This window comes from Conger conger, chromosome 2, assembly GCF_963514075.1.
Source record: "Conger conger chromosome 2, fConCon1.1, whole genome shotgun sequence".
NCBI lineage: Eukaryota > Metazoa > Chordata > Actinopteri > Anguilliformes > Congridae > Conger > Conger conger.
The window spans coordinates 57,350,891-57,375,634 of NC_083761.1; the positions used below are offsets into that span (position 1 = coordinate 57,350,891).

Consider the following 24,744-nt stretch of genomic DNA (forward strand, 5'->3'; position numbering starts at 1 on the left):
GAAAGTTTGGAAACATTTAACAGGTTGGAATGTCCTTAAAGATGGTGGACCTCAATCAATTTCCTGGTCAGGAGCAAGTAAAAGATAAAAAATGGGGGGAAAAAATTGTCCTTTTGTAACAGTGTGACGTTAAAGCACTATCTTCTGGGTCTACGTGGTGGAAATAGTAGGGACGATGCACCTCTGTTGCTCCATGCGATTCCAGAGAGTCTAAAAATTCCTGTGTTTCAGCTGGGGGCCATGAAAAGGTGTTGTGTGCCATCATCAGTAAGCTTACGTGTGGCTGGATACACCAGGAACGTCTGGAGACCATGGTCACGGGCTAGAGAAAGCTTGTTGCCGGTGTGCTGTGTGATTACTGAAGTGAGAGATAGTGGAAAGAAATAGTAACCACATCCAAAGAAAGTGCTGATTAACAGTACTACACCGCCATCTCCCCAGTAGGTCACATGATCTCCAGTTATTACTTTTGCACATGGGTGATATGGGGCAAATTAGCCAACCAATATTGGATAAAAAAAAGTGGGTCCATGAGGTATGATTATTGGTGTCAATACTTTTTTATCTTTACATAACATTTAAACATGCCTATCAATTCTCGGCAGCAGTCCAAAATAAACATAAATCTTACAGATTTTAAATTTTGTATGATTTCTAACAATGCAACAACAATGCAATCTCACAATTGTAATGAGTTGTTCATTCTCAATTAGAAATTTTAATGTCAACCGAAGGATAATTTACCGTCCTAAAACAAATGATGTACATTTTTCTATATCTAAATTTGCTTGCTATTAGTCGGGTATTATGCAGATTACATAAAATCTTTGAAAAGCACTGTCAACCAAGAACATCATGTACAATTTTGTACAAATTTGTGCACAGAAGACAGCATTATACTTGAGCCTGACATTTTGCGGAATCCAGGGGCATTTAAATACGATACTTGATGTGAATTCTCGCATTCAATTTACACCTGGTATTTTCAACATATTTTCAGGAAGCAACAGAAAAATATCAGCCAACCTCTGTCCAAGATCATTGGACGTTTTGGTGTCAATTATTTGAATAAGGCTAAAGCAACACCCTTGGAATTTGCCAGCACTAAAAATATTGGCATTAGTTTTTCTTTTTTCTTTTTGCAACTAGGTTACAATGACTCCTGGTGGACTCTAATAATAATACAGGCCACAGATCCATTCCTCTTTAAAACTCCACTATCCAGAGTTTTGGCTTCTCTTGTACCTTCCATGTTTATAAACAGAGAACGAAGACAGGCAATTCAGTATACTACGTTAGTTTCATACAAACAATTATGGAACATATATTATAACGCAATATGCTTGCCAATTGAGTGTTGGGATCTTGTTCGATAGTTTTTTATCCGAAAGTTAATTGTTTTTATTTGGGCTATTCACCAAAGCCTCATGTAGCGCACGTGTCGTCCAGTTCCAGGAACTCCAATTTAACTCCTTGAATGCTATCCGCTGCACGACTGCATTCATTGACAATTCATATCTCGGCACAAGCTCACAATTGATGGCTTCTAAAACCGATCAAGTTTGACGTTTCCAGCTGCTATGGCTATGTTTAACATTACTCCTGACTGTCCATACTCAGTACCGGCTAAATAACTGTGCCAATTTTTAAAATTAATTTAAAGATGACTGATTATGCATTCTTTTATGGGCCATGGTGTGTAACGTTAGTTTCAATAATTAGGCCCAAGTCCACGACTGTAACAGTCTATGACAGACCAACAGCAGTCATGGCGAACAATAATTATTTATATTGCTTTCTGTCAGGAATACTAGCTACATTAACATAGCCCATTTAAAACGGATGCTCACTTCCGTAGCCAGATTCCCAATCCATAAAATCCGACACGGGTATTTGCATCTGCCCGATCCATGTTGTGTGTCTGCATCGCAACAGCGAGAGCGTTTCTCCTGGTGGTAGAGAGCGGTGCTATTCCCGGTGTGTTTTGAGAGAAGATGGCTGATTATGGGGACGATACCGGAGCCCGGGCCTTGTTGGCATTGAAGTCTGCACCGTGCAGCCCAGTCCGAGGGGGTCCATCCATGTACCCCCTTTCATCTAATGCGATTGGGATCACATCCATGCCGCTTTCCTCTCCTCCGCGGGCCCTCGCACGATTGGAAGGCAGGGACTTTGAGTTTGTAATGCGACAGAGGACGGTGACGGTAGGCCGGAACTCTTCGCATGGTTCTGTGGATGTCAACATGGGCCACTCAAGCTTCATCTCGCGGAGGCACCTGCAGATAACTTTTGAAGAACCATTTTTTTATCTTCGTTGTCTGGGGAAGAACGGTGTTTTTGTAGACGGTGTATTCCAGAGAAGAGGTGCTCCTCCACTTCAACTGCCGAGAGAGTAAGAATACGAAGTAGTACAGTGTTGGCTTGCTAAAGCTAACATGCTGACTTATTGGCTTGTTGTATTTTCTAACTAGCTAATTGGTTTAGTTCATAGCTTATTTGCAAGCCAACTCATTAAATTCCAATATCGCCTTTATAGCTTACTACTTACATCAGCTATACACTGGCTAGCTGTTATATCTTAGCTATCTTAGCTAACACAACGGATAGAAATGGCTAACATCTCATTGTCACTGAATGAATATAACCTTGCAACTGTCTAACTATCTTAACGATTGCTTGTTCCATATCCAGCGCTAGTACTTATGTTACTCACAACGTCTAATAACTTAATAGTTAAGTTAGCCAAGTTATTTTAGTTGTGTCCCTTATAAAAGTTGAGTTTTCTAAAAATATTTTTCTGAAGCTGTAAAGACACCTACACTTGCACAGACGCATTGAAATTATGTCTGGATGCTAAATTAAACGATCAAGTTGCACTTTTCCCCTAAAACATGTATTCGAAATACAGGCAGGGCATGAATATGAACGATGTAAATGATAATGTGAAGTTGGCCAGAAAGCAAATACTGTTGCTAGGCCAGGGTAGTGATGGTGTCCTGCTTAAGTAGGGGGCCACTGCTTGACATAAACATATGACGTCATTGCAACGACGCACCAGCGAAGAGTGTTCTACGTTCTGTGAGGTAGAGCGTGGCCCCAAGCACTGACCTTGTGAAAACAAAGGCTTTTGGAGAAAATCGTTCAGTGGGTTATCTGCTCATTGATCTGTTATGTGGGCTGACACCATATTGTGTTATCAAACATTGATGAAATTAATATCAAATATTAACTTTTTTAAACTCCTGTGATAAGAAGGCTTTTGCGATACGAAGAAAATTAAATTAAGTCATCAGTAGTACAACCATCCATCCATACCATCCCATCCATCCATCTGTTTTGTAATCCGCTTGTACATGGTCAGGGTCACTGGGGTGCTGGAGTCTATCCCAGTATGCAGTTTGGCAAGAGGCAGGAATACACCCTGGACAGGTTGCCTATCCATTGCAGGGCCTATACACTATTCAGTCATACATTCATACCTGTGGGAAATTTAGTGTCTCCAGTTAGGCTACTGTGTGGACACATGTAGAACATGCAAACTTCGCACAGAAAGGCCTTTTTCAATCTGAGTACCTTGTTGCTGCAAGGTTGAAATCCACGACACAAGCTTTGAAGAGAACAAATCAAACTAAAGATCATGGTTGTAAAGGAACGCAGTGTTACAACAAGAGGACTAAAAATGCAACCTCTAGACCAATAATTGGGGCAAAATGATAAAGTGCTGTGATAATTGCTATCTAGGCCATAAGGCCGCAGACATACCGGCCGATTGAGAGGCCTTACTTTTTGCAACTGACTCGTCCTTGAAATAAAAGTAGATCTCAACTTTGTCGCAGTCATCCTGCTGCATAGAGTATGCTGTGCTAATGTCATTTTTTCCTGCTGTTGGCTGTGCTGAAAATAAATACTGTATGTGCAGATGAAAGAGTAGCAACAGCTCCATTTTGAATGAGTATGTATTGTAACATGAGTTAATATGTAAAACTACACTCACCATAGTACAACAAACTTCACTTTAATCCACATTACTTCATCCTTTGTGCAGTTTGTGCTTAGACCGCTGCCACAGAGTGAACAGCACTTAGTCAGATTGGAAATGGCAATCTGATGTTGATACTGTTCGGCAGTGTTTCTTGGCAGTAATGCCATTTTGCATCTCATAAAGTTCATTTTGTTTTTGGTGTCCATCATAGAATGCGATGTAACCCGTAAAAGTATATTCTGAATTCATTAAAATCAGGATACAGAAAGTCAGAGAACACTGCATGTTCATAAAAATAAGTTAGGATACTGTTCATGAATTGTGACACCTGTTTTCTATGTGCACTCTTTACAGCCTTGGATGAGGGCTTAAAGCAATTTCTCCAAAAGGGCAGCTTTCTGTGACTCACTGCAGTACTTATCCAGCATGGTAGTATTAAGTAAAGATGCCATTCTTCCATTTGTATATATTTGTATGATACCTTCTTTTTGAAGGTATGACCCTTTTATTTGGGTTTGTGCTTGCTTATGCAGTATGTGAGATTGAGAACTTAGTGCTCTGCATAATGCAGACACGCATGAGATGAAGATATTGACAATTTTCCTTTGCGGTACCAAATTTTTGAATTTGAGTAACCATTGAAAAGTTGAAGCTGCTGTTTGTTTCGTGTTTAGCCAACACGCATGGGTAAATGTTTCACATTTACAGCAGCTCAAAATGAGGCTCTGGTTCTGTCATTTATCTTGGATATTCTGAAGAGTGCAAACAACTTTTCGCTCTTTTCTCGAATATGATTTCCAGCCGTTGAGCAGATTAAGCAATGTTTGTCAGGCAGAGTCCAGCTTGATGCATGCATACTGAAGCTTGTTTTACCAGTAGTGGTTTACTACACTAAAACACTGTTTAAATTGAAAAACGTTGCAGCCTACAGTACATTTGTTTTTAACCATTGTGTAGCACCATTCCAAAAATATTTTTTAGTAGTCCATTTGCGTTTTCATTAGTTAGGCCTAAAACATCAGATGATCACAAGTGGTTTGTATGAGGATTTATTTAGCTGCTGAGATTCCCCTTTTTAAGGACAGATACATTTCCAGGCAGGTATTTTGATTTGTCATTGTGTACTCCCTTTCTAAATATTAAGCACAACTTCCTCTCAGCAATGCCTAGAAGCTCTTTAATATAAAATTAGAAACAATATTGCAAGAAGTAATGAGGTAGTAGCAAGTTTTTTTGTTGTTGTTTTTTTACATAAGCAAGTGGGTTGTATAGGATTCTGTAAAACTCATAGTAGTTCACAGACATACTACAGTAGTCAAGATATTGCTAGTTGTCTTTAATCCTGCTGAGATAAAGAGGGTAGGCTTATCTGCACGTTTGGCAATTAACCTGGGCTTATTCGGGATGTCTGGGTCTGCTGTTCATGAACATGGGGTTTAAGTCTGAAGATGTTCATGGGCTTTGGCTGAGGTCTGCAATTCCATTATGGCAAACAGTGTGGATGCATGTTTCCTTGACCAACACTGTGACTAGTCCACAGTGACAAACCCTACAAAACAGCAGCTGAATGTGGCCACCATTTCTGTAAGTGTCTGAGTGAATGCCAAGCCAGCCGTCCAAAAAGAGAAGACGGCACTTTGCAAATGTAGCTTTCCGCTGCAGTGCTTATGTAAATATTTCCTCTGGTGAGGTGTGTGTGTGTGTGTGTGTGTGTGTGTGTGTGTGTGTGTGTGTGTGTGTGTGTGTGTGTGTGTGTGTGTGTGTGTGTGTGTGTGTGTGTGTGTGTGTGTGTGTGTGTGTGTGTGTGTGTGTGTGTGTGTGTGTGTGTGTGTGGTTACAGTATGTAGTGAGGGAGCTGTGCTCATTTATCACAGCCAGGCTGTTCTGGAGACAGTTTAAAAACACAGTCGGAGAAAAGCACCGTGTATTTTTCCCTAATTGAAACTGCGCCTGCTATAATTCTTCTGGCTACACGTCGAGTGCATTTAATGTGCATTACATATCTTTCATGAATGGCAACCTGGCCAAATTACATACCTTGAAAATATCAAATATCTGTGCACTCCCATAATAGAAATGCATTTTTTTATTTTTATCTTGTTTAACGCATTGTGTGGTATGACACACACACAAAAAAAAAGTGCCTACAGTCTCAGTTGCCCCCTGCCAGTAAATCTTGTCATATGACTGTGGTAGCAACAGTATCTATGGGGGTGGAGTTCAATTGAAAAGTCCATTATGAGCACAACTAATGATATTTTCATGTAAAAATAGGTAGGACTATTTGTTGAACAAAGAACCTTTGTGGTTCATTGTGCCGTTTCATTGTGCAGTTCATTACTGTACACCCCATTGTCAATGGAGTATGACAATATTCCATTAATTTTACTTATGTATCAATTTCCTTTTTGTATTTTATGGAATGTAGGCATTTATATGTGTAAAAAGATGCAGATAGTGGTACAGTAGCTACATATTTCTACTATTCCGATTGCCAGGGTAAATTTGTTTGCAGTACTTCTGTAATTGATTAGAATACAGATTGCTAGTTTGTTGATGCTTCTTTCCTAATGTTTCCTAGTGTTTTGTTTCACAGTGAGTCATGCATTTCCATGATCAGACCGTAAATATGGCCTTTTATAATATCGTTTATGACCTCATCAAAACACCAACGACATTCTCCCTGCCAAACCAAAGCACATCTCACTGCATAGTTTACCTGGGGCACAAGTGTCTGGGTTTTGAGATTTATGTCTCCTTGGAAGTGCTTAAGAGAACAATTCAGCAGGTGGAAGTGATTTGAATAAGATGGCAGAGAGATAATGAGTGTGGAATTGACCCATCATGATCCTCTCTGCTGCAGCCATCACTTTAAATGAATGTGGATGTGACATTGGTTGATTCTATGACGAGCTTTTAATCTGGCTGTTTATTAAATGACTAGCAGAGCAAATGGACGGGTGTGTTATTGGAGGTCACTGCCTGAAACTTTTCTTTTACATGAACACAGGGGCCTCATTTGCCAGTTCTATTCTGGACACAAAACAGTGTGACTTAAGGTGAAAACCCGATTTTGCAAAGCTTTACAGAATCCTTCATGTTGTACGTTTAGTCTGCTATGGGAGATCAGATCAGTGACGTATGCTGTGGTTTTTAGCTCAGTCAGTTATCAAGCTCCTGCAATTCCTTGGCCGTCTAAGTCTAATGTCGTCTTCCCTCCTGCTTGGCTAGGTGCACATTTCGGTTCCCCAGCACCATCATAAAGATCCAGTTCACCACGCTCTACCACAAGGAGGAGGTGAAGGAGGAGGCACCTTTGTCCCCAGTGCGACCTCTCTACCCCCAGATCTCTCCTCTGAAAATCAACATTCCCGATGCGGACTTCAGGAACATGATGAGTCCCCTGCCCTCTCCCACAGGAACCATCAGGTAGGTGCACCAGTGCGAGCTGGCAGCCAGGTCTGTTCCTCTGCGCCCTGTCTCTCTGCGCCCTGTCTCTCTGCGCCCTGTCTCTCTGCCCTCTGTCTCTCTGCCCTCTGTCTCTCTGCCCTCTGTCTCTCTGCCCTCTGTCTCTCTGCCCTCTGTCTCTCTGCCCTCGCCACACCATCACCACTTTGCAGGCCCATTGCCATACGCACAGATTCTTATTTGGTCATGCAGTTGCCATGTTGTGGTTGTAGTCCATTTGTCGACTTATTTGTGTTTTATCTGCATGTGATGGTGGCTGAGTATCTTTGGAATGTCCTGGAATGTTGGGAGCCACATGAATGAATCAGCATTTACTCTTATTAAAGAAAAAAGCAAACACATATTATGTGTGTGGGAGTGTGAATGTTAAGTGGCATCTCATAAAATTAAATGTCTCTCTGGAGGTTTTTCCTCAGTTTTAGAATATAATTGGCTACTGTGATTTTGTAAAATGTCACCTTGTCCTTGAAGCATATATAACCGTCAGTCCCCTGAAATTTCCAAAATGTCTCTGGAAGTGACCTCTGGGAGTGATTAAACTTTTTAATCACTAAACGGACTTTAATTGCACCACATCTCACTGTTCAGAAGCATAGCCTTGTTATAGTAAAAAAAAGAATTACACTGGGCAACTGGCTTACCCTGTCATGATGGCAGTCTAGATAGAGCAGGATAGTTAAGTTGCAGTATTAATACACGCTTTATGCATCACTGTTTGCTAAAATTAGAAATTGCATTTTCGCTGTCATTCTGGTCATGTCTAAAGTCCCATGCAGTGTCATTAGTCCACTGGGTTCTACATATTAATGTACTTCTAAGAGCTACGGTAAAGAAGTAAACCATAAACATTTGTAACCGATAAATGTGTTTGCAATTTGCAAGTTCTACAGTATATGGATTCTTAAGCAGCAGGAGCCTTGCTCTAATTTTGCAGATGATTTCTTGGTAAAATCTAGAGCTTGACGCGTCTTGTTCTCCGTTAGGTTTGAAGAAGTGATCTTCATACTGCTAGCCTGTCAGTGCCACTAGGAAGTAATTATTTCCTCAGTGATTTCTCAACGCATTTCAGTTTTGCAGAGGTCAAAACGATGGATGATTTATAATAACTACTGTAGCTGAATTATCAACTTGGTTTGGGGAGTACAGATTTAAGACTTGTTAGTAAGTAATACTTCATTTATATAGCACCTTTCCAAATGAATGGTTGCAAAGCGCTAAAAAACCACAAAACATCAATAAGCAGGATTAAACAAAAAACACAAACCCAATAAAAACAAGATAAAATAAGAGAGAATGCAAAGATAATAGGTTTTTAAAAATAAATAAAACCTTCTGATAAAGGTTTCCCTTTCAATTTTAGTCAAGCCCTTTGGGTGACCAGCAGACCTTTGGTTGGAGGATCTTCGAGACCTCGCACTGATGTAAGGAGACCGCTGCTCTGCTATAGAGTCAGGAGCTTCTCCATGTAAAGTCCCGTATGTAATTGTAAGAATTTAATTAATTCTGTACTTAAAGCACCGGGGTAATATGCTCCCTGCATTTAGTCCTGGTAAGGTGTCCTGCTATAAACAAGCCACAGCTCCTTGACTGAGGCATGTAAACAGGGAATTGCAGTTATCCAATCATGATGAAACGAAAGCATGAATAATTTCTGCCCCTGAAATGACAACATTTTTCTAATCTTAGCAACATTTCTTAATTGAAAGTAACAGGATTGAAGCTTTTTGGTATGCAAGGTGAAATTCAAGGAGGGATCAATACCTAGGTTATTGAAATAAGGGGCGAGAGGACCAAGAGCTTGTTGCGCTTTCCTAGAAAGTTCCTCTGGGCCAATAAGAAGGATTTCAGTCTTTGTCATTCAGTTTTGGAAAGTTAAGATATCCAGTCTTTAATGGCTTTAAGGCAATCACTTAGATTTGTCAATCTACTAAAGTCCTTGCGTTTCACGGACAGATAAAGCTGTGTATCATCAGCATGAAAATGAAACGATGTGTTAAAACAACGTACTAGATGACCCAGGGGGAGCATATAAGGAGAAAATAATATAGGGCCAAGAATAGACCCTTGGGGCACCTCACAGGTAAGCGCAGCGATGGAGGACATCTTATGACCAACAGACACTAAACTCGTAAAATGCTATGTTTACTGTTGTAAAATGCTAAGCCTGACTGAAAGTTCTCAAAAATATTGTTGCTTTCTAAGTAACTGTTTAAGGATAACAGTTGCTCAGTGTCAACTTTTTCCAACACTTAAAAATAAAACACTTGAAATAAAAGGCAACTTGGAGATGGGTCTTGGAAATGGTAATCTGTAAATGGGGCTATGATAGTTTTGGGCTCAGCCTGTTTAATATTGATACATGCTGTGAAAGAAAATATCACAGCATATTCTGTGCAGTGCTTCCTGTTTGAACAGTGTGCCATGTGCCTGCATGTCAATCACAGAGTACTAGGAAAGGCGTGTCACTAGCACGGTATGCTGTTTACGGCTGTGAGAAGATGAAGCCCGATAACCAGTCTCCTTCCGTCTCCATGCTCCGCCTCATTACTGTATGGAAGCAAAAGGCTTTCTTAAAAAGGAGTGGCCTCTTCAGCTCACCGCTTGGGTTCACTTTAGCCAGCGATAAGTTCTAGTCATTTCGATTTGCGGCACATATCTGAAATGCCATGAGTCATGTGAACTTTCAACTAGGTGCGCTCTATGAGCAAGCCCTTATAGGAAAGGAATAGGGATGTTAGTGTGTAGACTTACCATTGCATACTGCTTTCCGACAGTGTTTTCTAAAAACACTGTTGGCTTACAGGGCTGCCAGTTTCACTCCTAGCTCTGTCACTGTACCAATTAAACTTTGGTAACTCAATGCTAATTATAAGCAGAGTTGTCTCATTACATTACATTATTGGCATTTGGCAGACGCTCTTATCCAGAGTGACATACAGTTGATTAGACTAACCACTGGAGCAATGCAGGGTTAAGGGCCCAACGGCTGTGCTGATCTTATTGTGGCTACACTGGGATTAGAACCACCGACCTTGCGTGTCCTAGTCGTTTACCTTAACCACTACGCTACAGGCTTGTACGCTACAGAATTTGTGGTTTCCAATGCAAGCCATATTTTTTAGGGATGGGCATGGTTAATTGATCTATTTTTGTCCTAACAAACTATAGTGTTCTATAGTTATCTGTTCTTCAGCGAGTAGCCTTTTGCTGAATATCTTGGTAATGATGTTTAGAGTTGCCATTTTCATGCAATCACCCCTTGTCAGTGTTATGCTTTTGAAATATTTGGAGTTTGGAAATATTACTGGAAGTCCTATAGACTGTGATGTCTTTTGTGCAACCATAAAATGTTTTTGCCCAAGTTTTTTCTGAAATGATGCCCCTGTTGTGTAGTAACATAATTACTGTGCTTATACTGAATTTTGTTTCGGCTGTGGTCCAGCCTGTTGGAGCATGCTTGTACAGCCTATTACGGGAGTTCTAAAAATAGATTTTAATCGGTTAATCAATTAAATTTCGCTAGGTAACCGAACTAAGAAAATACTGAAAATACTGAATCCCTGGCATTTTTGTCATACTTGATCATTTCAGTGTGCTTGTAGTGTTCTTTGCAAAATGATTAGATTTAACTTCTTTGCTAAAGGTTCCTTTTAATTGAATACATTTCCATTTTAATGAGCTTTAGAGTGAAGGGAATAGCTCTTCCCTTCCCACCAGTCTTAAGCAGGCCCTGCCCCCTGTGGCTGCCCTGTTCCTCTCCCTGTGTGGCTGGCCGTGTGAGCCTGTGTGTGTACATATGCCATATATGGAGTGTGTTGGGCTTGGCGCGTGCTGATTGGTGGAGAGAGGATTGTTATGCCGGAGTGTTAACAGCCACTCGAAGTTTCCTTTTCAGAACCCTGCTTGCTGCTTCTCCCCCTCCCCTTCTCTCTCCCTCCCGACCGACCCCTTATTCAGACAGGCTCCACCGGCCTGCTCTTGTACCCAAAACAAACAGTGCACCAGGGTTCTGTACCATTCATCCAGTCAGACAGGTTTTCCTCTTCTAAAACTTTTTTTTTTTTTTTTTTTTCTTGTTTGTATTGATGATGAAAATTGGGCTCCCTTTAGAGCAGGGCTTTGTCTCCCCTGGAAAAGCAGGATAAAAAGGGCTTCAGGCTGGAAATTCCAGACACATTGAATGTGGAAAGGGTACAGTTGATCACATGACCCCACATGTGAGGGAAGGGATGGGCTTATTGCAGCCATTACTTTTGCAGTGGCAACAAAAGCGGTCTTATTGCTGTGGAGGTCCGGGAGGTGTAGCAGAGAGTATTCATCAGCTTGCAGGGAGACAAGGGTTGTACCACTTTTGTTTCATTTCGGACGGCTGTAAGATTTACATGTGCTCTCCGGCTACTGTCCAACATAAATGTTCTCCCACAGCAACTGTTAAAACTCTCTGAAAGGGGCGGAGTTGACATGTCTGCACTCGGATCAGGAAAAATCAGTCGTCCCCCCCCCCACTTTTTTTTCTTCTCTTTTTATACCCACTGAAGTTTTGTCACTGAAGTTAAAGAAACAGAAGCTCATTTTCCTTCTTAGACTTCGAATAGGAAAATGCAGGGGCTTTGTTGATTGCAAGGAGTTGTGCCAACTGTCACACACTCATGCATGCATGCAGTGTTTTGGAACCGTGAAACATTCCAGCGCTACTCCGTAATTAGTGTCGTGATTGGGAAAAGAAAGTTTTATGAATTGGTATCATTCCCTGCTGAAAGATTCTACAGCTCTAAAATGGGCATATACCAAGATTATTGTTGTAGAATAACTAATGTTCAACATTCAATAAACTTCTCTAATGGCTAACTTAATGTTTTAGTTTAATGATAGGCTTATAGTCATCTCTTCAGGGGAGTAACATTTAATAATAACCCTACATGATATTCAATGCTACAGTACAACATGAGCTGCCGTACACCAGTGAAACCAGCTCAACCCTTCCTAAGGTGTTTCAGGCAGGCTGGTGTAGGGGTGTGATAGATTGTTTATTATTCGTTTTGGTGTTCAGAGTCTTGTGTTGTTTTCCAGCTTTGTCAAAGTGCTGTCTCAGGAATGTACTTTAACCCTGTGCCCTCATCTAGATAAAGGCCTCGGTGGCATGCTATTGGTTCACCCTGTAGTCACTGAATGTAAGATACTCCACAGATGAGGGCCATGCCTTGTAGGCTGGCTGCAGTGTCCTTAGCTAGATTTGCATGCTCAGTAGTAGTACACGGTACATATAGACAACATTGTGACTACAGCGGGGATCCTTACCCAGATGGCTTCAGTAGTGACTAAAGCGACGGGACAAGGAGTGCAGGAGCAAACAGCTTTACACTAATCTCGGGGGGTCTCCACCGCCTGCTATTTTGAAAAACAAATTCAGGTTCTCCCTCCACCCGTGTTGCGTAACATCCCACCAACAAGCAGGGAAGTAAAGCAGCGGGAGTCTAAATTTGGGAGGTTAGAGGCGTTTAAAAATACCCTGTTCTTTCACGGCATCCGCTGAACCGGGCGGCTCTTTGGGCGCAGGCGAGCGCAGAGCGACGTGAGCGACCGCTTTAGCCCCTCCTTAACCGTGCTCACGGGCGAGCTGCTGTAATGGGCTTTAGCCACCCGCGGTAGGGCCTGCCGCAACGCTTTCAGGCTGCTAGCCCGACGCTGCTCTCCACAGCAGGGCTGCCAGTCATTCTGCGCTTAAACACTGCAGCTAGCAGGGTGTGTTTTAAGCCTTCTGGGAAGTGCTTGCTCTCTGCCAGGGAGAATAGTTGTAGAAATTGCAGCACTTGTAGGGAGGAGTGAGCTGTATCTCAGGAGCATTAGACAGCAAGCCCATGAAGGAAAAAAAATAAACCGTCAAGTGAAAGTCAACTTTATTTTCTCCCCTCCGCCCTATGAGCACGTGGTGACGGATTATGAAAATTATGTTTTTACAGGGCCATCTAGTGGCCATTTTTGTTAAAGGCCATTGCCATGCATACTCTTTGTTTTGATTTCAATTTTCAAGAGCGACTTCACTTAACAGATACATACATGTAAGGTGGTGCACATGTATGCTTAATCTGACTATTTTGCTCCTAACATACATTCTGCCGGAATTGGCGGTTGATGATCTCTGTTTTTGTCCCTATACATTATTTTATTTGCATTTGGAGGTGCATTTAGGCTGGGGGTGTTGGTGGGTGTGTGTGACCTTTACTTGCTTGCTGTCTGTTCCACCCTCTGACAGTCATTCAGTGCAGACGAGCTGAACCCCCTTTACACTTCCGTGATTCAAAACATTGCAAAAGGGGGCAGGTCAAAAATCCCCTGCTGACGTGGCTCTTTAACCAAAGTTTCTGGAGGAGTTGTGTAGCTGTGTCGGTGTCTGGTAGGACAATTACAGCCATTGGGTTTCCTAACCGACACGGTACACTAAAACAAAGCATCTTTTCCTTGTATTCAATTAGATATGTACCTTTGTAAAATAACTATTCCATGTGCAGCAGACAATTCAATTTGGTATTTCTGGTAGTCCGCAACAAGAGTAAAGGCTATTTGAACCTGAATGATTTGGGCGTTGAAAACAGAGGCGGGATCTGGAGCTCCCTGTTTGTTCTTGCATCCGAGAAACGCTACAGAGGAATGTAAACATGGCCGCCCCCACCAGCAGAACACACACTCTGACCCTGTGTGAGAGGTTTGGACAGATGGTCCTCGAGGTCAGGACCTCCAGGGCAGGAAGTGGTGTCAGTCCTGTGTCAGTCCTGTAGCAGTACTCGAGTTTCACACTCGTAAAGAGGTGGGCTTCTGTTGATACCACGCTACAGTTCTCACCTTTCTACACCAAGCTCATGTCTTTCGTTTGGTGTACTGTATTTTATGCAGGATGTCATTCTGAGCTTGGTTCAATTTCACAATTTTTTTTCATGCGAGCGCACATTTTATTTAAATATTGAATGTCCTTAGTTGATTGAATCGGAGATAAATTAATACATTCCTCATTTTTAAGTTGTAGAAATAGGTAAAGATGTCTTATTTTCAAACTCGTTTCAGAAGGTTAACGCCTGTAAAATGATGCCATATTCTGTTTCTACTGTAAAAATACTGATGAAAATGTGTGAGCTGATGCTGAATCCTATCTGGGTGTTAATGTACAGACATTCAGACATGCAAGCAGTTTTGACATTTTAATTTCCAGTTTAATACTTAAGAGCAAAAACATTACATTAAAAAAGAGCCCATATTTCAGAGCCATTTTAACCCATTATGGGCGGATGCAACCTGCACGTTACGTCTCCCTTAACAGACGGATGCAATGCCAGCATTGTATTTGATCATATGACCGTTTTTCAAGACGCATGACCGTTGAAATGCATTGTGATTCCTAGGCCTTTCTATAGGGTGCCTTACTCCATAATGGGTTAGATCTATGATGCGTCTCTTCGTGTTGGAGTAATTCCAGTCTCGCCTCACCTCCTCAGCGTTCCCAACTCCTGCCCGGCGAGTCCTCGGGGTGCGGGGTCTTCTGGGTACCGGTTCGGACGCAACATTACCTCAGACCTGCAGCTGGCGGCCGAGTTTGCTGCCAAGGCGGTGTCGGAGCAGCAGGCTGATGCTTCCGGAGGGGACAGCCCCAAGGTGAGCGTCGCCCTGCGCTAACCGTTCACGCGCTCTCATTAACCGTGTGCCCCGACCGTGTCAAACTGCACGGCCTCTGCAGGAATAAGGCTCTGTGAACCTCACCTTTGGCAGATGTCTTCCCACTAATATCGTGTCTAGAAGCCTCTGCCTGTTATGATTTTGTGAGAGTCGCTGTGTAGTCTTTTGCACTGTACTGCACTACCCACAGGGAGAAGACGTGTAGTCTTCCACATTGTACTACACTACCCAGACTACTGTTCTGCTGGCTCTAACATTGGTGAAAATGCTTAAGGAAAAGCTGAACGTCCTTGACTGGGTGAAAGTGTCTTTGGATTTGTGGGTCTGACTGCGGTGCGTCTGTCCTCCAGGATGAATCGAAGCCTCCCTACTCGTACGCACAGCTCATCGTTCAGGCCATCTCCTCAGCTCTGGACAGACAGCTAACACTAAGCGGCATCTACGCTCACATCACCAAGCATTACCCCTACTACAGGACTGCAGACAAGGGCTGGCAGGTCAGTCCAAGCGCCTCATTCCAGTCAAATTTGCATTCCTCTTGCTGTAGTGTAATGTGTCTCGTGAAAGGCTTGCTCCTCACTGCCCTCCCTCCGCAGAACTCCATCCGCCACAACCTGTCCCTCAACCGCTACTTCATCAAGGTGCCGCGCTCCCAGGAGGAGCCTGGGAAGGGCTCCTTCTGGAGGATCGACCCGTCTTCCGAGGCCAAGCTGGTGGAGCAGGCCTTCCGCAAGCGCCGGCAGAGGGGCGTCTCCTGCTTCCGCACCCCCTTCGGCCCTCTGTCCTCCAGGTAAGGGTGCCCCCCGGTCAGACCGCGGTCAGGTCTCCACCGTGGGGTTCGGTAACAGCGGTTCTGGTGTGCTTTACATGTTACGTTTGTTTTTTTGTCTTTCTTTTTTGATTTTGTTTCTTTCTTTCTTGCTGTCACTGGGCTGGGAAGAACCAAGTAAGTGTGTGGTCTGGTGTGTGCCTCGTCTGTCTCTCATAAAGCCCAGCCGCAGGCAGAGTGAGGGGGAGCACCCGGCTCGGGCTGCTGGCTGTTAAAAGTTGTCAAGGAGAACTCTTCACGTATCTTCTGTCCAATAATTTTTTTTACTTTATATCCTGTGACATCAGAACATGTGCATGTGTGTGTGTGTGTGTGCGCGCACTGTGAACGAATGTGTGTGTGTTTGTGTGCACATATCTTCCATCCAATTTATATATATATATTTCTAGTTTATATACCTTGACATCAGAGGTGTGTGTGTTGCTGTGGTTGATGTGGTAGTGTTGGTGCTGGTGCTGTCGTTGTGTGTGAGAGTAACCCATATTCCGTGTTTGCCCCAGGAGTGCCCCAGCCTCCCCCACCCACCCCGGCCTGCTGTCCCCCCAGTCCAGCGGCCTGCAGACGCCCGAGTGCCTGTCCCGGGAGGGCTCGCCCATCCCCCACGACCACGACTTCGGCTCCAAGCTGGCCTCCGTGCCGGAGTACCGCTACACCCAGAGCGCCCCAGGTACCCTGCCCGCCCCCACCCCCTGCACTGCAGAAAACAAGTTTTAACAAGTATCTCAGTCTTATATTTAGACTTTAAATGCTTTAAAAGACTTTCTGCTAAATGAGCCGAACTGTCAATGAGGTGAGAAAGTTTGACTCATTTTAAGATTTGCCAAGGGGGTGAGAATTTCACACTTGTCAAGCAAACAGTAACTAATATTTTTCACTTGAGAGATAAAAAAAAATAAGAATCTTAATCTTATTACAAGACTTAAGACAGCAATTTTTTGCAGTGTGCCACGCCTGTCCTGCTCTACCCCTCTCTGTCTCCCCTGTGTCCCCTGGCTCCCCAGGGCCACGCCCGTCCTGTCTATCCCTCTCTGTTCCCCCTGTTCCCCCTGTCCCCCCAGGCTCCCCTGCCACACCTGCCCTGCTGCTCTACCCCTCTCTGTCTCTGTCCCCAGACTCCCCAGGGCCACGCCCAGCCGGTTTACCCCTCTGTCTCTGTCCCCAGGGCCACGCCCAGCCGGTTTACCCCTCTCTCTGTCTCTGTCCGCAGGCTCGCCGGTCAGCGCCCAGCCCGTCATCATGGCCGTGCCCCCCCAGCCCACCACCATCATGGCCAAGCCCCTGGCCTACATGCCCGCCTCACTCCCCGGCCACGCCATCCACATGGTGCAGCCGGCGCCCACCGTCACCATGGTCCGAGTCATGACCACCACCGCCAGCCCCTCCAACGGGTACATCCTGGCCCACACCAATGCGTCGGGTGGCCTGCTGGGGGCGGAGGAGAGCGCAGCAGAGCACAAAGGTACAGCCACTGCCGTTTCTGCTCTCAGCAGCCCTTTCTATGCTTTACTGAGGGGGCCATTCCGTGCCAACTCCATGAGGTGGCACCACAGCACCTCTTGGATTGTTCTCTCTTTCTGTGGGTTGGTAGACAATTATCAGATATAAAATTCCTGAACATGAGCGATTGTGCGTCCGCTAAGGAGCGTGGGCCGATTGTGCGTCCGCTAAGGAGCGTGGGCCGATTGTGCGTCCGCTAAGGAGCGTGGGCCGATTGTGCGTCCGCTAAGGAGCGTGGGCCGATTGTGCGTCCGCTAAGGAGCGTGGGCCGATTGTCCGTCCGCTAAGGAGCGTGGGCCGATTGTGCGTCCGCTAAGGAGCGTGGGCCGATTGTGCGTCCGCAGGTGGTGCGGGGGAGGATAAGCCAGTGGTGAGCTACGCGCCCCTCCCCACGCCCAGCCGCGTCATCCAGGCCGTGGGTAGCCATGTCAACCCCGGTGGGGCACAGCAGACCTTCACCATCGTGCAGCAGGCCCCCGTCTCTCTGGGACAGCACCAGCTGCCCGTCAGGCCCGTCACGCAGAACGGCAAACACGCCCTGCCCGTCACCAGCATCGCCGGACCCACCTACAGTAAGTCCCGCATCCCGGCGGCTTTTTTTACATTACATTACATTATTGGCATTTGGCAGACGCTCTTATCCAGAGCGACGTACAACAAAGTGCATACCCATAACCAGGGATAAGTTCGCTGAAAGACCCTAGAGGGAAGTACAATTTCAACTGCTACCTGTACAACAAAGATAAGGACAAGGGCCATTTTTTTTTTTGAACAAACAAACAAACAGAGCAAAAGTGACCAAAGTTAACTATCCAAACACTGCTTACCTAGCCAACTAAAAATACCGATACGGCCGATTTTTACCTTTCAGGGAGCCGTATGGCACTCAAGTGTAGCTACCGTAATATCCCAAGTGCCGTATGCCACTCACAATCTTTTTAAACAATCAAAGTGACCGTTGTGCTATTGTTTTGTTGTACTATTAAAACCCTGATAAATGTTCTCAACTTCCTCAATTTTCTCAACTAAAGCCAAAACCCCTTGGGATTTGGTTGGAGCTGAAAGGGTTAAACTGAATTTGCGTTTGCTTAATGGAGTAATTATGAAGTATTCGAAAGCTGCCCAAACCTTTTCTGTGCTACATATTCAAATGCTTTTCTTCATTCTTTGGTAATTTCTATTGCATTATTATTTATTTAATTTTCTTTTCTACTTTCTTTCTTTTTCCAAGCTATCACCAACCCTCTTCAGATCCTGGCTGCGCAGGCCTCCACTTCACCCCCAGCTGTAGTGAACAGGCCCCCCAGTGTGGAGGCAGAGAGGCTGGCCTCGGCCCCAGGCGAGCCTGAGGCTAAGCGGCCTAAAATGGAGGACGGCGGCGCCGCTCCCGTTCCTCAGCCGGTTATTGTAGCAGCGACCCCACAGGCCCACGATTCCAGCCAATAAAGGAGAGGGAAGAAGAGAAAGGAAAATGTCCTCATTATGTTTTCTGCAACCGCGTAAACCCAAGGTGCCAAACGTGGGGTTGGGATGTCTCTTATTGGGAACTTTGAGTACCGCAGTGGCAAGGGCAGTTCAAATGCAGACAACTGATTGTATGATTTTGACGAAAAAAGAGGTTTTGACTGTGTTTAAAGCCGTAGTTTTGTGTGCTTAAAATGCATTAATCCATTAAGCCTTAAAATAAAAAGTGTTCCTACTGCTTTTATTTTATGTGGGATTTAAACATGAACATCATCGGTCCTGGAGAGTGGGAGAGGAACACGGTTCAATCGGTATCCTCAAGTAGTGCTTTAACATGGGTCGGGGTGGGACCAAAAAACAAACAAACAAAAAAAAAAAAAGAAAACCATGCAGCTATTTTTACCCAGATGTTTCTGAATGGAAGCATATTGGCAGGGGATTTTTTTTTCTCAGCTTCCTATAGAGCTATGAATAGGATGTATTTAGCTCCCTTTTTTACTGTCGGCTTTTGGCTCTGATGCACGCCCTTTCTACAAAAATTGGTTTGTTACAAATAGAAGCGACATCAAGCACAACGAAAAGGGTGCAAAACCATGAATACGCAAACTGGGATTAAAGCTGCTCTTTTCCCAAGAGGAAGCTGTTTAACTTGGTAGATAAAAATAAAAAAAGTATTTTGCTATCACAGACCATTATCATACTATTAATAAAAGATAGAAATATATATGTCTTTTAAATGTCACAGTTTGTAATTTGTATAAAATGTAGAGCAAAATTAAATTGGCTCATTGAATGTACAATGTTCTTCTAATGGTTCATGATTTTCATGTGGCCCTCTCTTCAGTATTCTTGGCACGGAAGAACATAGCTTTTAATGGGGTATTTTGGGAATTTTTACTCCCTCGTTTGTAAATTTAACGATCGATTTGAAGGGCAACTCCTGCATATCAGATATAATGTGCAGATCTCCGAAAGCAATCGCACGCAGTTTGGCTGCGAGCTCTACGAATCGCAGGAAAACAACACCTCTAGTTATTTTTCCCCCATGTCAAAGACATGTGATAATGTCTGTCTGAACAGGGCCTGCTTCTGCTGATGTCACAGTGTGATGAATTCATTAGACCGTTCTTCAGCGTTCCCTTACATGGGCGGCCCAACTCGTTCCACAGAAGCCTCGGATGGGATACTCGGATATATGAACTGAAATTTGAACCCGTATTGGAGAGGGAGACGCTACTGGGACCCAAAAGTGTTTGACCCCAAATTCAGATACCCAGAATGTAGAAGGCCTGGCAGCTTGAGCCAATGACATTAGAGAGCCTCTCTGAGAGCAGGAATATTATTTTCAGAGGATAATTTGGCAGAATTTCTTTTGTTTTGTTCTTAAAATCGCTTTACTAATAGTCTGTACGTGGCTCGAATACATTGCTCATACACTTGTGTAATAAGCACTTGCTAACATCTGGCAGCAGTTTCTCTTTAACCAAAATGGAAATTGGGGGTCATGTTATGTGTAGATAGAAAGATTCCAACCAATTTTATTTAGTCAGTGGCTTGCCGATAGGAATATGGTATAATATTTAGTGAAAGGAGGGAAGTGGACACAGCTGAGATGTCATCATGAGATGTGCGGTAGGGCTTGGAAAACTGATGAAAATAATTTTCTCACCGAGTGCCTTAATTCTCTCAATAAAATAACAAATGAATGTAGTAAATGTTTTGTAATTTAATAGTGTGTACTATTGAGCAGTATTTTAAAAAAAGGTATTATTGCTAAATTGTTTTGAGACTAGCCGTTCCCCGTCCAAATAAATAACGTTGGTTCTATTATACGTATCGATTGAAATCGGATGCTGCATGGTTGCGTCATGAAGGCGATGTGCATTGCCAATGCAGTCAACCGCAAAATGGCTCCTTTCCCCTGCACTGCTACACTGCTACTCACTTCATGAGCAAAGCCTTTCAGAAGGAATATTCAAGTTCAGAGAAGACAGTTTCTGGCATTGCTAGGCGACGCTCCTCTTTTTAAAGTTTGTCAGGCTATTCAGTGACCTGGGTTCATTTACGGTTACTAGCTCTGCTGCTTGGGTAGCTGTAAATCTAAGCGGTTACGATCATTTCCCCCTCAGTTTCTACAACGTAATCCTCTCTTCCCTGAGTAATATTTATTTCAAAGATGAAACTACCATAGAATAATAAACCCACAGTGCTGATTTGGAGCTATGATTTGACGTAGCTAGACAACCGTGTTAGACAGCCCATTGCAGCTCATCAGTAAAACTACTGGTCTTTGCCTGCTTTTTGCAATTTGTCAGACAAAAATAACAAGGAGAGATGCATTAAAGTCCTATTTCTTTCTCTGTTGCTGGTTTATGGGGAAAACAAACTTTGGGAACTACATTTTGCACACACAAGACGTACATGAATTTATGTGCATAGTTTCTTATTTTGGGGATATAATAGTAATTTGTGGTGGCTTTTCCCCCCCTTAAAGCAGCCTCGTTTCAGTACCTTATGACAAATCTGGGTTTTTGGTTTTGCTGTTGATTCTACATTATGTAAAATTCATCATGTTTCCTCAAAGCAAGTTGCATTCTCCTTTATAGCTATCTTTTTCGCGTTGTGTTTTTTAGCTATCATTCAGCTGTCTTGCCTTATTCCAGTGAACAGGAGATGTTGTTCGTGTTGTGACAGCATCTCTCCTGGCTGTGGAAAGGGCAGCTCTGTCTCTTCCTGCCGCCCTACCATTTCAGATCTATCTTCAAGTCAGCTTTACCTCATGGTCAGAAAATGCCAGTGTTTTCTTTTAATGCAGTACATTTGTGTAAGTGCCTCGCAAGTGGAAGGCACAAAATAAAACGTAGGCCTCGTCAAGATGGCTGAGCATCATAGGGTTTGTTTGAAGATGACGCGTGGCTTCCAGAATTGAATGGAATCAATTTTTATTTTCTCTTGTCTTTCTATTTTTCTTTTTAAGTGTACATGTGTGTCCTCCATTAACAGACATGCAATTTAAAAAGAGATGGCATACATTCAATTAACTTCTCGCAGAGACAACACTTAATTTCTGACTAACTGGAAGAAATGATAAGTCTGGCATTTCAAAGGCACTGGAAGTCCAGTTTTAATAGTTAGAACTCTGCAAGGACTTTCCCCTTCTGTTGTCATCACTCGCACATTAAACCAGCCAGTGAGGGCAAGACACCCTTGGTGTCATGGCACAACATATCCTTTCAGTAGTGGTTGCACTACTTGAGAAAAGGGTGATAAATGAGGATACTGGCCATGTCTGTCTGTGACCATACCTTTTTGTAAATGGACTAACCAGGGGAAGTCTCAGAAGTGTTGAATTAAAAGAATTTTATGATCGGGTCACTCTGCCGCTGTACCTGTTGCATACAGGTACTGGGAAATGTGAGAATCGGTGTCAACAACCCTGCACAATATTCTCAGAAAATACTGTGGGACATTTACTGAAACCAACACAAACCTATATTCCCTTTCCAGTCGCACCGTAAACATGGATAGTGAGGAAGTTGTGGTGTATGGAAATATCCACATTGTGAAAGTAAAATGACTTTTGGAGACTAAAGCTTTCCCTATGACAGACATTGGCTGGAAAAATCAGACCTGTATTTTGTAATACTGTAACCTGTGTGATTGTTTTGTACAATTAGAAGGTAATTTGTCTCAGGTGGCCGTCAATCTAGCAGGTTTGAAAGTCTGGTTCTGTTTTAGGGACAATTAAATTGAGAGAAGTCATTTTTATATATAGTTGTATTCATTGTCCCTGGTGAAGGGTACATGTTAGATGGTATGATTTAATGGTTCATGACAGCCTGTCCTTCTACAGTTCCAATACCAAAGCACATTTCCCCATCTGCTTTCATTGACTAATCCTGTTGCTTTGAAGTGTGTCAGGTGATGCCCAAGTGGGAAATCTTGAGTGGAATTAAATTCCTGGTATGTCACATTTTGATTGAAGGCATCCTTTTAACATCGATCAATCTTCTGGCAGAAAATCTCTGCCCGATTTGAGTCTTTTTCACTTTTACTCATCAGTTAATGTTGGAACTGGTAAAGTAATGAAAGCCTTGTTTGAATAATGCATTATTAGTTTGTGCACTAAGCAAATGACTCATGGTGATACAAGTCTTTGAGGGTCTTATCCGTATTCTGCACTTGTATCTATGACAATGGCTTGGTACCACGGTAAGGGGCATTTCTCAATTTTATTTTCTGCTCATCTGTTTTTCTAGTTTTCTTTTTCTGTTTTTTTCTTTGTTTAAAATCTACGTCAAAAAGTATTTTAAACTGACCCCTCTGTAAATGTAATGCTGAATTGTCTGTTTGCTTTAACAAACCATATTTGATAATCACTGTTTCCAATATTTTCTTAACCCTTGCAGCAGGAATGTAGTTAGAGCTTATCTGTGTAATTGTTTTGTTACTACGGTTTTGCTGTACCAGGAGCATCCTCAGTAGACTGAAATACACTGTCATTTCATCATTTCGCCTTGTAGTTATAGGAAAATCTGAACTCTACAAGTCTAACACAGCTTAAAAGCATTTTAAGCTCATGTGTATGCTGACTGAAGGAACATTAAAACCATACAGTTGGTGACACGTTATTCATTTCTAGAACCTTCTGTCATTTGTCTTGTGTATTTCCTGTACTGCTCTTGTTATCAGGCAGCATGTGAAAGACATTGTTGCCTTTTCATCAGTAAACGTAGAGGAGTACTGTAGCATTGTTAAACTAGACATGGGCCGCCTTTTGTGGTGTCCTAAGCAATGTTTTCCTTTGAGGTGCTGACACCAGTCCGTGTACATGTAGAGACAATAGTTTGTTGTGAACAACAATGATTACAAATACTAGATTTAAGCCATGTCATGTTTCAGTGGGTGGAAGCGCTGAAAATTACCCAGTGAATAACTGGTTTGTGTACGACCAAGCCACTTACCCTTTTTTTTCTCTTTAATTTCACATCAGTCCTGTAAAGCTATGACAGTGACCCACAAGCATAGTTATCTGCATTTGTGACTAGTCATTTATATGTAGTTGAAATTGTGGCACCGTGCGTTGTGGGATGGGGCACATACACTGGTGACATCCTTAAAGAGACCCTTTTTAAACCACTGATTTCTCAATACAGATTTTACAAAAATGAGAACATTGTATTTTCTGTAAAGGTAAACGAAAGCAACCACAGGACCATGTCTTCTATCAGGATGTGTACATGGAAAAAATAAAAATTGGATTCTAAAATTCTTGTGCAAGAAATTTTATTTACGCTGCAGACTTGACCAAAGTTTTCCCAGTAAATTAAGTTGAAAAACAGCAGGGCTGCTTTGTGTTTGGTTATTTCTCAGCATGGCCTTCATTCATTTTTGCTCATTGGGTTATTAAGCTTAAAAGCATAAGCTAGCCAGCTGTGTACCCTTGGGACTTCCTGTAAATGATAAAGATTTGCTGAGTTGAAATGATAAAAGATTTGTATCAAGCTGCCTGCTGTGCTATTACACGTGCAGAAGAGCGTTGCTCTCTAGCTGTAGAACTGGGTGGGATGGGACAGCCGTAATGCATTGTGGTTCTGCTTTTTGACATTCTATTGTGAAACGAATCAAACCGTTCTGAAGTGCGTCGTTTCATAGATATTCGCTTTTAGTGAATTTTGTATGTTCAGTTTTATTTGTATAGCGCTTTTTGCAGAAGACCGTCACAAAGACACCTTAGAAAGTAACGGAAGTGCAAAAAGGGGGGCAGAACCCCAAAATAGCAAAGGCATGAAGTAAAAAAATAAATAACTCTCCAGTGGGGAGGAAAACCTGGTGAGAA

The 24,744-nt window shown here is 43.0% G+C and overlaps 1 protein-coding gene across 1 annotated transcript; it reads left to right on the top strand.

Annotated features, from left to right (window-relative positions):
- The first annotated feature begins 1,882 nt into the window (after positions 1-1,882).
- On the top strand, positions 1,883-24,174 carry foxk1 (forkhead box K1). Its single transcript, XM_061228109.1, has 9 exons — positions 1,883-2,392; positions 7,214-7,411; positions 14,938-15,094; positions 15,466-15,612; positions 15,712-15,905; positions 16,445-16,611; positions 17,152-17,403; positions 17,786-18,013; positions 18,673-24,174. The coding sequence occupies exons 1-9, from the start codon at positions 1,995-1,997 to the stop codon at positions 18,885-18,887; spliced, it is 1,956 nt and encodes a 651-aa protein (XP_061084093.1). The 5' UTR covers positions 1,883-1,994; the 3' UTR covers positions 18,888-24,174.
- The last annotated feature ends 570 nt before the right edge of the window (positions 24,175-24,744 follow it).

What these genes read in the sequence shown, in the direction of transcription:
- foxk1 (XM_061228109.1), top strand. Translation starts at nt 1,995, where the DNA reads ATGGCTGATTATGGGGACGATACCGGAGCCCGGGCCTTGTTGGCATTG. An exon ending in CCACTTCAACTGCCGAGAGA is followed by an intron (nt 2,393 to 7,213) that starts GTAAGAATACGA and finishes CTGCTTGGCTAG; the next exon opens with GTGCACATTTCGGTTCCCCA. An exon ending in CATCGCCGGACCCACCTACA is followed by an intron (nt 18,014 to 18,672) that starts GTAAGTCCCGCA and finishes TCTTTTTCCAAG; the next exon opens with CTATCACCAACCCTCTTCAG.